This window comes from Camelus bactrianus, chromosome 6, assembly GCF_048773025.1.
Source record: "Camelus bactrianus isolate YW-2024 breed Bactrian camel chromosome 6, ASM4877302v1, whole genome shotgun sequence".
NCBI lineage: Eukaryota > Metazoa > Chordata > Mammalia > Artiodactyla > Camelidae > Camelus > Camelus bactrianus.
Window position 1 is genome coordinate 66400616 of NC_133544.1, and position 13308 is coordinate 66413923.

General features: G+C 42.5%; 1 protein-coding gene across 10 annotated transcripts in view; it reads right to left on the bottom strand.

Moving 5' to 3' along the window:
* Nucleotides 1-13308, bottom strand: part of RYR3 (ryanodine receptor 3) — a 500053-nt gene that overhangs the window by 109434 nt on the left and 377311 nt on the right. For all 10 annotated transcript variants that reach the window (XM_045524185.2, XM_074365868.1, XM_045524186.2 and 7 more), the window contains exons 46-47: nt 10761-10881; nt 2215-2384 (exon numbers count right to left, since the gene is read on the bottom strand). In XM_045524185.2, the coding sequence (XP_045380141.1) occupies nt 2215-2384; nt 10761-10881 (291 nt within the window). The remainder of the gene's footprint in view (nt 1-2214; nt 2385-10760; nt 10882-13308) is intronic.

Genomic DNA, 13308 nt, shown 5'->3' on the forward strand with positions numbered 1-13308 from the left:
AAGGAGACCTATTTCTCTTTGGCATCTTAAATGAAAAAAAAAAATCAGGTTAAAAGAAACAATAAACAGAAGAGAAGCAAAGACTGGCTGGCGCTGACTCATTCCAAGTGGTCCACAAAGGTCTTTTCCCTTCAAAGAAGAATCCTCAACCCTTATGACAATCAGCTGATGAACAGGCTAACTCAACACCCTCGACGTGTGTGAAGTCCAGCTGCCAGGCTACTGCACCTTCTTCTGGTGTTTGCTCTCTTTTCTCACCTGATGGAGACCCACTAGCTGTCCTCTTGTGACTTTGAGATTAGTCAGTGGTTACAGCAGGAGTAAGGTCTCAAACTCACGGGCTTTGTGACAGTTTTACACACAGAAATTGGAGCTCTGACTCCCATCACCTAACTGATGGGCATCGTCAACAATCTGCAATCTGACCATTGACATGAGAGTGAGACATCACTGGAGGGCACCCGCCTCTGCCGGGGAAAGTGTGCACAAGGAACGGAAACCGAGGACCTCCTTGAAAACTCTGCTGTAAGGCTCATTTAGACAGGCAGGATTTAAGGAAGGCCCTCTTCCTCACGCTAAGTGTAGCCACGGCGCGCTTAACTTCCATCTTTGAAAAGCGTAGCACTTCAAAAGAAACCTTGAGGTCCCCGGAGATAAAATAATGTCCTTATTTCCTGTGATGAGCACAGCCATTATATCTGTAACACATTTTCTCTCCCTTCTGATCTGATAAACTGTTTTCTTTGAACGGTACGTATTTCTGGGTGTTCCTTTTTATTATCAAAAGTTGGCCTTCTAGGAATGGCAGGCATTAGACGGAAAGAAAAAGCTCATTTTTCGCATTTATCACTTTAAAAGACAGAGTTGTTAATATGAGGGAGGAAGGGCTTTGACTCCAGTGACTCGTTTTCCAAAAAGAACGCATGAAAATTCATGTGCTGAGGAACCGAATATAAAGCTGCTTTTGTGGTAGATGGTGCTTAGACAAGCATGTGATGTGAACACGATGCTGGAATAGTAATTTGCTGTTTATTTGATCTACAAACAAGTTGAATGCTCTGATCAGGAAACTTGGGAATGCCCCACAAGTTAAAAAATGATTATTTTTTAAATCAAGGAGCTTATAAGAAAGCTCAAGTAGCTGTGGAAGCACTGCTTTCATTTTACAAAACGATCATAAGCCTGTAATACTGAAAAGGATATACCATTTCTTATCTCCATCCACAGACAGAGACGAAACTCCCATTCAGATTAGGGCTCGTATTGCTTTCCACTTCTGGGTCACCCCACCCTTTTCTAGGTAAGGCATGTAAATGAGTCAGCTCATCCCCAGATAAAGTAATGGCCAGCCGGCCACCCATCACCAGAGCTCAGACTTCTATCTCTGCTGGACACCAGTTGGAGCCTTTGAGAGACTTTATGACTGATATGCCATGGGCTCTTTAAAAACAACCCTAAACTGGCCAAGATGTCTTTTAAAACTTAAACTGGTCGCATTGGTCTTTTCTCCTTGGATCCAGGACTCCTGGTGGACCGTCTCTCTGCTTAGTCCTGACCTGGGGCATCTGGCATCTATGCTTTCTAACTCCTGGGGCCTCCTGTCTTGATGTCTGTTGATGGTGGCTTACCCCACCTCACACCTGGCTGTCAAACTTGGATTCATACTTGGCCTCTTACACTGACCCTGTCATGTCCTGAGCTTCTGACCATGTTTCCTGATGGTCAGTGCCTGCAACTTAAGGAGTGATGGTAGGACGAGTATTTCCAGCCTATAATGCTGCCCAGCTGGCCTTTTTCATAAGTGATAGAGCCACAGTTCTCATGTGAGGGTGACTTTGTCCCCCCGGGTACATTTAGTGAGATCTAGAATTGCGTTGAGGGGTGGTGCTACCAGAACATAGTACCAGTAGAGGCAGGGAGGCCGCTGAGCATCCTACAAAGCTTGGGATGGCCTCTCACAATAAACCGTGCCGAGGCTGAGAAAGCTGGCAATAGAGGTAGCTAGACTGAGTATCTGAGGTCAAGTATACCTACATCTAAGTCTCTGGACCAATAAATTCGGATCTTCCCTTTCTTGGTTCCTCTCTTTTCTCACCCTTGAAAGCAACTTAACTAATACGTAATCAGTGAATGGGTAGAAAATACTCCCTTCCAATTCCAATGTGAACTATTTACAATGATGGGGAAAGAATTTTTCTTATTTTAACCACTTACCGTATCTAGAGAGGCAGAGGCTCTTAAGTCAGGTAAAAATCCAACCTCCAGCAAGTGGAGCAGGAAAGCCTGGTCCTTGATGCCGTAAACGCGGTCCAAGAACAGCACCATGGGTGCCTTGTGGTCGGGGCAGAAGTTGGCCGCCATATCCGGCTCGTAGATTGACCCGTCTGAAAGACACACGGAGAATGTCATCCCCCCCTTTCCTATCTCCACAGTCTCCAGTGGAACACAGAGCTTGTTTGTCTATGGCTTGTTCTCCTAACAAGAAACAGGAATCTGGGAAATCATACAATGTTGGGCTGGAGTCAGCTTGCCTTGGAAGAGCTGATTGTTAAAATTTCACGAATTCTGTGAGCCAGTTATTAGATATGCCTATTATTAAAAATTACAATTTGCAGTTAAGTAAATTATATTTTAAAAGGTAACAGATACTCAACTTACCGCTTCCTAATTATCGTGCTATAAACTACATTCGAGGTTACTGACATCTGCTGTATTTGTATGTTGGAACTACAGTACAATAGGGTACTGAGTGCATTTTCTGTTCAACTCCACGATCAGGGGCAATCCGTCAGGAGCCTGAAATTGGTGGGCAATTGCCAGTAATCAGGGCTTGATTTATTGCTTTGTTGAATGATGACAGAAGAAAGAGAGCGAGAAAATGTGAGGCAGAGTAAACTGAAAAGTGCGTCATGTTTGTAGCCACTGCCACATAAACAGCACAAAACTGGGGAAATATTCTTTCAGTATTTAGAAACTATTGTCTGATTTAGGTGAATTCAGATCGGACTGTCCAAGAATTCTAACTTTATTCTAATAAAGAGGTCCAAAGATGGAGTGGGAAGATACCATGAAGAAAAGATACCATTTCCTGACTTGGAGGACAAAGAGGATTTTGAAAGAGGATATAAAAAGGAAAAAGTCTTCCTCCTATTATTTTGTTAACACCAAAAACTAGGAAAGAGAGCCCCTAAATGATCAAGCTAAGTCATAGCATATTTTTTTTTATAGCAAACGGTACTTTCATTTTACTATTAGTTCAGCTGATTTACATCCATTTTGAATGTTGGTTCCAGCATCCTCAGATATGATTAGATATTGGCAATCCCAACAACACAGGGAACTGTAAAATTTTAGGTAGATTACAATTAGTTACAAAGGATCTTAAGCCTTATCTCCCTATAAGGTTTGTCATATTAAATCCTGTACTTTGTAAGGCACTCTGTGAGCCGCAAAGATTTGGTGCAGCCACTGTGGAAAACAGTATGGAGATTCCTCAAAAGACTAGGAATAGACTTACCATATGACCCAGGAATCCCGCTCCTGGGCATAGATCCAGAAGGAACCCTACTTCAAAAAGACACCTGCACCCCAATGTTCATAGCAGCACTATTTACAATAGCCAAGACATGGAGACAGCCTAAATGTCCATCAACAGATGACAGGATAAAGAAGATGTGGTATATTTATACAATGGAATACTGTTCAGTGAGAAAAAAACGACAACATAACGCCATTTGCAGCAACATGGATGCTCCTGGAGAATGTCATTCTTAGTGAAGTAAGCCAGAAAGAGAAGGAAAAATACCATATGAGATCACTCATATGTGGAATCTAAAAAAAAAAAAAGAACATAAATACAAAACAGAAACAGACTCATAGACATAGAATACAAACGTTGCCAGTGGGGAGCGAGGAGGGAAGGGACAGACTGGGAGTTCGAAATTTGTAGATACTGACAGGCATATGTAAAACAGATTAACAAGATTATACTGTATAGCACAGTTGCACAGGGAAATATATACAAGATCTGGTGGTAGCTCACAGTGAAAAAGAATGTGACACTGAATATATGTATGTTCATGTGTAACTGAAAAATTGTGCTCTACACTGGAAATTGACACAACATTGTAAACTGACTATAACTCCATAACAACAACAAAAAAGATTCAGTGCTGCTCAGCCCAGGACCTAACTGAGCCCAGGGATCTATTCAGGCCTCAGGGAGAGCAAGGAGAAAAGACACCTTCCAGAGAGATGACTGCCTGCTTCTCCTCCCCTGAGCACCAGGGGGAGCTGTTTCCAAACATCAGAGGCTGACTCACTCAGACACGCGGTGTTCTGAAGAACAGTATTTTTATGGGATAATAATGAATGTCTTGTGTCCAAAAAGTTAAGGAAACACTGAGTTCACCATTTATTTCTCAGTGGCTTTATAATCTTAAATGTGCTTCCTGAAGTTATAAAAGGTGACATATTTAAGAGTGATGTCACTGAGATGGGGGAGTAGAGACCCAGCATTGGTCCCCCAACAAAGACCAATTAAATTAAACAGCTGTCCATGAACAAAACCAGTCTGAAGAGAGTTCGAGAGTCCACGTAAGAAACTTCAGCAACATAGTGGGACAAAATATCTGAGAGTAAGTGCACAAAATGGGAAGGAAAACCAGCTTCGTTTTGTCTGTATTCCTCTGGCTGGCACTGCTCAGTGCAGAGTGAAACTCCTCAGCTGGAAAGAGTGCCCTTTGCCCGGAAGCGAGAGCGAGGTGGGTGATAGGTGTCCCAGCCTTCAGGGGCACCAAATGAAGGACCAGCTTCGGTTTCACCGCAGCCAGAGACTGGCAGAGCTGAGATGTCTAGTGATGATGGCGAGGAACAGGAGGAAGGGCAGGGGCCACCAGTATCAGCCACACAGCAGAGCCACCATGGTTCCCAGGGACTTGCTCGCTGAGCGCCCAGCAGCTTCTGCCATTGAAGAAACCAAAAGCCAGCACAGCTGCCACAAAATCCTGACTGGATTTTGCCCCATAGGTCTTTGTGTTCACAGATGCCCAGCCACCTGTTCTGTCTCCACTGCCTCCCCACCAACGCCCAGAAACCAAGACCTGCACTGGCGGTCAGCCCCAGCCTCTGTGGTTGTACAAATACAAGGTGCCCCCTAGACCCCTTCGGCTGATCCCACTGCCGTACAGGCACTCAGGTTAGCTGTTCCAGCTGGACGCCGGCAAGCTGCCGGCCCAGCTCCCATCACTGGGCTCCACTGTTGTGCATGCATCCGGGTGAGACCCGCGGCCACAGGAGTGCACGCTGACAGCCAGGGTCCCCGCAGATGCTAGTGTGCCCACAGGTGGCTCTGGGCTTGGGTGCTGGCCCTACCCCTGCTGCTCCCTGTGTGTCTGCAGTTGGCCTCTGCCACCACAAAGGCACCTGCAGCTGGTCCTTGCGTGTGTGTGTGCACCAGTGGCTCTGGCAGCCACCACTGCCTGCCCTGGTCCCTTGTCACTACACCTGTAAGCACTGTGGAGGAACCGCAAAGTCCTTGCAGCCACTGAGGAACCTCAGCAGCATTTGCCAAGGACCATGCAGTTGTCAGTGTTGTTGACCCCAGTGTCCTGATGAGACATCATACCGTCTCTGGACCCAAAGCTGCCACATACCCCTGCACTTGGTGCCCTGAACCACCAGACCTCAGGTCACAGCACAAGACTCTAATGGACCCCACCGGAAGGTGAAACTTTTTCCTTACCAAAGCCAGTCCATGAAGTCTGGAAGAGGTGGCTGCTTCTTCAAATGCTCAGATACCTATCCAAGGCTACAGAGATCATGACGAAGAAGGGAAACATGACACCACAAAGAGAACACAGTAAACTTCTAGTAACTGAACCCAGAGAAATGGAGATATACGAACCACCTGACAAGGAATTCAAAATAATTATTCTGAAGATGCTTAGAGAGCTACATGTAGAGAACGCAGATAAACAATTTAATGATGTAGAGAAAATAATACAAGAACAAAATAAGTTCAACAAAGAGACAGAACAAAACATAAAAAACATAAAAAAGAACAGGAAAGAAATACTGGAACTGCAGAACACAGTGACTCTGGTGAAGAATTCAGCAGAGAGCTTCAGCAGCACACTGGGTCACACAGAAGAATCGGTGAACTCAGAGACACACTTTGAAATTACCCAGTAAGAGGAACAAAAAAAAAAAAAAAAAAAAAGGAAAAGGGATGAAGAAGCCCTACAGGACTTAAGGGACAGTATTAAAAGAAACAATTTACATATCACTGGAGTCCCAGGAGAAGAGAGAAGAAAGAGGCAGAAAGCTTGTATCAAGAAATAATGGCTAAGAATTTTCCAAACCTGATATTTGGACATCCAAATTTATAAAGCTAATAGATCATCCCCAAATTGCAACCCCAAACAACCTTCTCTACGATACATTATAATAAAACTGTCTAAAATCAGAGATACAGAATTAAAAAAAAAGCAAGAGAAAAAATTTCATTCAAGGGAACCCCCATTAGACTATCAGTGGATAACTCAGCAGAAACACTATAGGCCAGGAGAGACTGGGATGATATATTCAAAATGTGGAAACAAAAACCTACCAATTAAGAATACCTTATCCAGAGAGCTGTCTTTTAGAAATGAAGGTAAGATAAATACTTTCCCAAACAATACAATCTGAGAGAATTCACCACCACTAGATCTGACCTATAAGAAATGCTGAAAGGAGTTCTTCAAGCTGAAATGAAAGTATACTAATCAATAACATGAAAACATATGAAAATATATCACACACTGTCAAAGGTAAGTATATACTCAGATCCAGAATACTCTAATACTATAAGGAAGGAAATAAGAAAGATCAGAGCAGAAATGAATGAATTGAGAATGGAAAACAATTAAAATGATCAACAAAACTAACAGCTGACTTTTGGAAAGGATAAACAAAATTGACAAGACTTTAGCTAGACTTACTAAGAAGAAGAGAGAAAACTCAAATATATACAATTATAAATGAAAGAAGAGACATTCAACTGATAACACACAAATACAAAAGATCAGAGGAGACTACTATGAACACTTATATGTCAACAAATTAGACAACCCAGAATAAACTGATAAACTCCTGAAACACACAACTTACTGAAAATGAATCATGAAGAAATAGAAAATTTGAACAGACCAATAATGAGTAAGGAGATTGAATTACAAATAAAAAATCTCCCCCAAAGAAAATTCTCTGAGCAAATGACCTCATGGGTAAATTCTACTAAAACTTGAAGAATTATACCAATCCTTCTCAAACTCTTCCAAAAAAAAATGGAAGAGGAAGGGATACTTCCAAACTTATTTTATGAGGCAGCATTACTCTGATACCAAAACCAGATAAGGATACTGAAAGAAAAAACTGCAGACCAGTATGTTTGATAAATATAGATGCAAAAATTTTTAGTTAAACACTAGCATACCAAACTGAACAGATCGTTAAAAGGATCATGTATCATGATCAAGAGGGATTCACCTCTTGGATGCAAGGATGGTCCTGGCATTTGCAAATCAGTAAATGTGATATACCACATTAACAGAATGAAAGACAAAAATCATACAATCATCTCAATAGATGAAAAAAAGCACTTGACAAAATTCAACTTATTTTTATGATAAAAATTCCAATAAATTTGGTATAGAAAGAACACAACCACACATAATAAAGGCCATACATGACAAACCACAGTTAACATCATATTCAACAGTGAAAGGCTGAAAGCTTTTCCTCTAAGATCAGGGTCAAGGCAAGGGTATCTACTATTTCCTCTCCTATATAATACAGTACCAGAAATCCTAGTCAGAGCAATTAGGCAAGAAAAATAAATAAGAGGCATTTGAATCAAAAAGGAAAAGGTAAAATTGTTCTGTTTGCTGATGACATGATCTTGTACATAGAAAAATCCTGGTCTCCACCAAAAAATTGTTAGAACTAGTAAATGAATTCGGTAAAGTTTCAGGATACAAAGCCAATATATACAAATCAGTTGAATTTCTATACAGTAACAATGAAATATCTGAGAAAGAAATAAAACAGTCTCATTTACAACAGCATCAAAAACAATAAAATACTTACAAATAAATTTAACTAAGGAAGTGAAAGATTTATACACTGAAAACAGTAAGACACTGATGAAAGAAAATGAGTACACGGAAACAAACCCTATGTTTATGGGTCAGGAGAGTCAATATTGTTAAAATGTCCATACTACTCAAAGCCATTGGTAGATTTAATGCAATCCCAACAGAATTTCAATGCCATTTTTCACAGAAATAGAAAAAAAATAGTCCTAAACTTTGTATGGTACCACAAAAGACCCCAAATTACCAAAGCAACCTTGAGAAAGGACAAAGCTGGGGACGTCATACTTCCTGACTTCAAACTATATTACAAAGCTATAGTAATCAAAGCAGTAAGGCACTGGCATAAAAACAGACACCGAGAGCAACACAACAGGATATAGAGCCCAGAAATAAACCTATGCGTATACAGTCAACTAATATTTGACAAAGTAGCCAAGAATACTCAACACTAAAAGGATAATCTTTTCAATAAGTGATATTGGGAAAATAGGATATTCACATGCAAAAGAATGCAACTGGATTTCTATCTTACACAAAAGTCTGAGTCACAAAAGTTAACTCGAAATGGATTAAAGACCTAAGTGTGAGACTGGAACCTGTAAAATTCCTAGAAGAAAACATGGTGAGTAGGCTCCTTGACATGGCCTTGGCAATGATTTTTTGGATATGACACCAAAAGCAAAAATCAACATGAGGGACCTCATCAAACTAAAAAAGTTTCTGCACAGCAAAAGAAACAATCAACAAAATGAGAAGGCAACCGACAGAATGCGAGAAAATACTGGCAAACCACATATCTAACAAGGACTTCATATCCAAAATATATATAAGGAACTCATAAACTCCACAGCCAAAAAAACCCCAAAAAACAAAAAACAACTCTCCCCTCAAAACCTCCCACCAAGTAATCTGATTAAAATGGGCAAGGGACCTGAAAAGACATTTTTCCAAGAACACATGCAAATGGCCAACAAGTACATAGAAAGGTGCTCAGCATCACTAATCATCAGGAAAATGCAAATCAAAACCACATTGAGATGTCACTTCACACCTGTCACAATTGTTATTTTAAAAAAAGGGATAACAAATGCTGGTGAGGATGCAGAGAAAAGGGAATCCTTGTGCACCACTGGTGGGAATACACACTGGTGCAGCCGCTATGGGAAACAGTATTGAGGTTCCTCAAAAAATCAAAAATAAAATAACCAAATGATCCAACAATCCTACTTCTGGACATATACCAAAGGAAATGAAATCACTGTCTCAGAGAGATATCTGCATCCTTATGTTCATTGTGGCATTACTTACAATAGCCAAGATATAGAAATGAAATAGTCTAAGTGTCCACAGATAGATGAATGTATAAAGAAAATGTGGTATGTACACACACCCACACCCACCCCCCCACAGAGGAATGTTATTTATCTATACAAAAGAAGGAAGTCCTGCCATTTGAAACACAATGGATGGATCTTCAGGGCATAATGCTAAATGAAAAAAGTCAGAGAGAGAAAGACAAGCATTGTATGATCTCATTTATATGCTGAATCTAAAAATAATTGAACCTATAGAAACAAAGGGTAGATTAATGGTTACCAAGTGTTGGGGAAAGTGAAGGAAATGGAAGATGTTGACCAAAGGGTACACACTTCCAGTTATAAAGATGAATTAATTCCCAGGATCAAATATACAGCGTGGTGACTATAGTCAACAATACTGTGTTGTCTGCTTGGAAGCTGCTATGAGAGTGGAAGTTGAAGGTTCTCACTGTAACAACAACACAACAAATGGTAATTACACGAGGTGAAGGATGCATTCACTAACCTTACTGTGGTAAATATTTTGCAATATATATAGCATATGATTGTACTGTACATCTTAAGTTTATGTAACATTATGTGTTAGTTATAGCTCAGAGATGGAAAAATGTGATATATTCCACAGATTTCCCCAAACTTACCTGACTCCAAACCCCTTGTTGACATGTACACCAAGTCATATCTTTTACAAAAATGTTCCATGAAACACCAGTTTGGGAACCAATGTAACAAAGTCACACTATCTTTTCAATTCCTCCATCTGCCAGGAGGACGCTGCCTGGACAGCAGGTGGAGTGATGCGGAAAAACCGTGTGCCTTTCGGACAGTGGGCGTTTGTAAAGTTAACAGGGAGAGATGTCAAATGTCACAAGCAGTACCAAGGGAGAGCTTGTTATGCCCCATGGCCATGAGGTACATAGGTACTGCGGCAGAAGGGGGCCTGTGACAGTCTGGGGGACACAGAGGCAAAGAAGGGGGAAGGCTTGGCGGGATTCTCCCAGTCCATCAGCCTCCTTCAGGAAGGTTAGAGTTCAGAAGACAATGAGGTCTGGACTACTGGAATTTACAGGGCACGGGGTACGGGAGACTCAACGCAGGGGAGACGGGGAGACAGGGAGATGGGGAGACAGCAGCCGGCTGGAGCTGGGAGGAGAGAATTCCTCATCACCAAGATCTTCACCTGTGCAGCGTGCGTGTCCCACAGTAGGGGGTGGGAAGAGCCCTGCACTGTGGACAAAGTCCTGCCACGAGCAGGTGGCCCCAGGGAGACGGGCAGGACTCAGCCTTCAGCTGCTTCCCTTACCTTTGTTCAGGGAGGGCAGTTTCAAGGGGATGCTGATGATCCCGACCAAGTCCTCAGTGGGGACCAGGGAGCGCAGGATGGACCTGATCCGGATGGCTTCCCCTTTTCCTGTCTGGATAAGCTGCAAGGCAGGTTTGGAGAGTGAGATAAATGAGGTTCCCACACTCCTGTTCCAACCCACCTTCAAACCTCTGGTGGTAAAACAGTTCTCCTTGTTGGGGGGGGGGTGGGTACACGCCTACCTTTCCCTAATTGTTCTAGACACTTGTGGCCCCAGGGGAGAGAGGTGCTTTCTCTGGACTTCCTAGATGAGGTGCTCCCAAGGGAATAACCCTGGCCAAGGAGGGCAAGTGGACTCCTTTGTCTTGATTACAACAATCATGCAGTCTTGGTATTAAGCCTCAGCAGTGAATGGGCAGCCGTTACCGGCTCTCAGCGAGACCACAATACTGGGAGCTCTCAACACGACCTAAATGTTACAATGTGGCCACAACTTGAAATCCTCAAATTCTGCTGGATGTAGAAATGACTTATGAGTTGCAGTTTCCTAAAAGTGTGATTAATGCTGGGTATATGGCACCCACAGGGGTGTAGATGTCAAGGCGAACCTGAGCACCCCAGGGGAGTTACCTGGGGACGGATAATCAGACCCTTACGGCCACGGCCATGAGATGGGCCAACCTGCATGTACAGGTGCACATCCTCCTGGGTGCAGGGGTAGCAGGTCTGCTTCTGGGAAAAGGCTCCAGGCCAATAATGGAACTGTCATGGGCTCAGGATCGAATCTACCCAGGAGGTAGCTGGATGGCATGGTGGGACGTAATGCTGGAAGGCCCAGAGGAAGGAGAACGCCTGTGTGTGTCCCTAGCTGTCACCTCCCATTCCCGTGGGGAGAGGGGAGGCTGTCAGCGATGATGGCATCGTCTTTCTGCCTCACTCAGATTACAGGGGCCAGGGGAGGAGTGTGTGTGTATTTATGAAGTGTCGAATCAGAGGGGCAGTAAGCAAGGAAGAAAGTCCTTTCCAGGTGGGACTCTGAGGGATCAGCTGTCACATGCTGCTGTCTTCCTGGGACTATGCTAACTGTGTGATCTACTTTCTGAAGTGATGACAGGTGATCAGGGGAACTGACCTCCCACCCCTGCCAAGACTGTAGGACACCCTAGCATTTCTCTGGCCCCCTTTATTTGTTTAAAGGCACAGAAATGGAAAGATGGGCCGATGTGGGTAAGGCAGTTTTTCACAACAGGAACTAGAATGCTAAAAATTCTGATCAGCCTCCCTTTTGAAGATTCAGACTTCCTTCTCTCCAGAGTAATTTTCTCCTAGATTCTTCCCTAATGGAATAGTTTCCCTAACCACTTGTAGATAGATCTGCACATAGGCTACACACGTTTATTAGATAAGTATGACATACTGGAAGGAAGAAAGGTAAGAGTGAATGCTTTAATGCAGTGTCTTCCAAACTGCAGTCATGACCAATCCGTGGCCTGTAAAATCAGTTAAGGGGTTGTGCCCAGCATTAAAAAGCGTGAAATAGATGAGGAGAGAAAATATTAGAGTGCACTGTCCATAATAAGGACAGATTTTGTTTCTGGAATATATGTGTAACTAGGTTGCAATGCAAACTCTATTTCTCACTGTAATCCAAATACATTTTTTTTTTGGTCAAAAAGTTTGAAAGCCATGACTTTAATCGATCCTGTCTTTCATTAGCATTTAACAAATATCCACTGTTACCTTGGCAGGGACTAAATCTATAACCTCATCAAAACCAGATACCATTGTCTGTATCACCCCAATCTGCACTGCAAGTGTTTTGGGGAGAAGCTCTGGTATAATCCAAATGCAGTGAGCGCTTTGCAGAGAGGCAGGCATCTGAGTCCCGAGTGAGCAAATCTAACAGTTCTTTTAAAGAGTTACCAAGTTTTTTTTTTTTTGAATACAAAAAGCTGTCTTGTCTTTTCTGTTTTCACACAAGAAGCAATGATTTCCTCTCTCACTTACAATGTGAGGTTTTATGTGAAATAAGACCAATCTCTCTCAATCCCCAGCAGAGATGAAAAAGGCAAAGGAAAAACATCACTTTTTAGTTCAAAACTAGGAGTCTGAGAAGACATCCCATAAAAATAGGATAATCTTTCTCAGCATGACTGCAAAGCTCACCCCTGGGAAAAGGAAATCAAACATGAACCCTGGGAAGACGCTGCCTTCCTGATGCCTAACACCATGGTCATCAAGAAAAGATGTTCCACGTGGAGCATCTCAATGGATGCAATCAAGCATCAAGTTACCAAATCAAGGCATCTGGAAAAATCATTTTGGGAGGCTTTTGAAATACAGTATGTAGCAGATATGCCCACCTAGGGTCCCAGAGAAGTCACACAACACAGGGGTTTTCCTAAGAGTCATTCCTTAGAAAGTTGTAGAATCGGGTACCCGAGACGGAAACAACTTTTGATGTTGGCTAAAAGGAACGGAGAGAAAGGCGTGTTGACAACGCCAGAGACAGAAGAAATGGCATTCAGGACATCTACAGTCTTCCTGG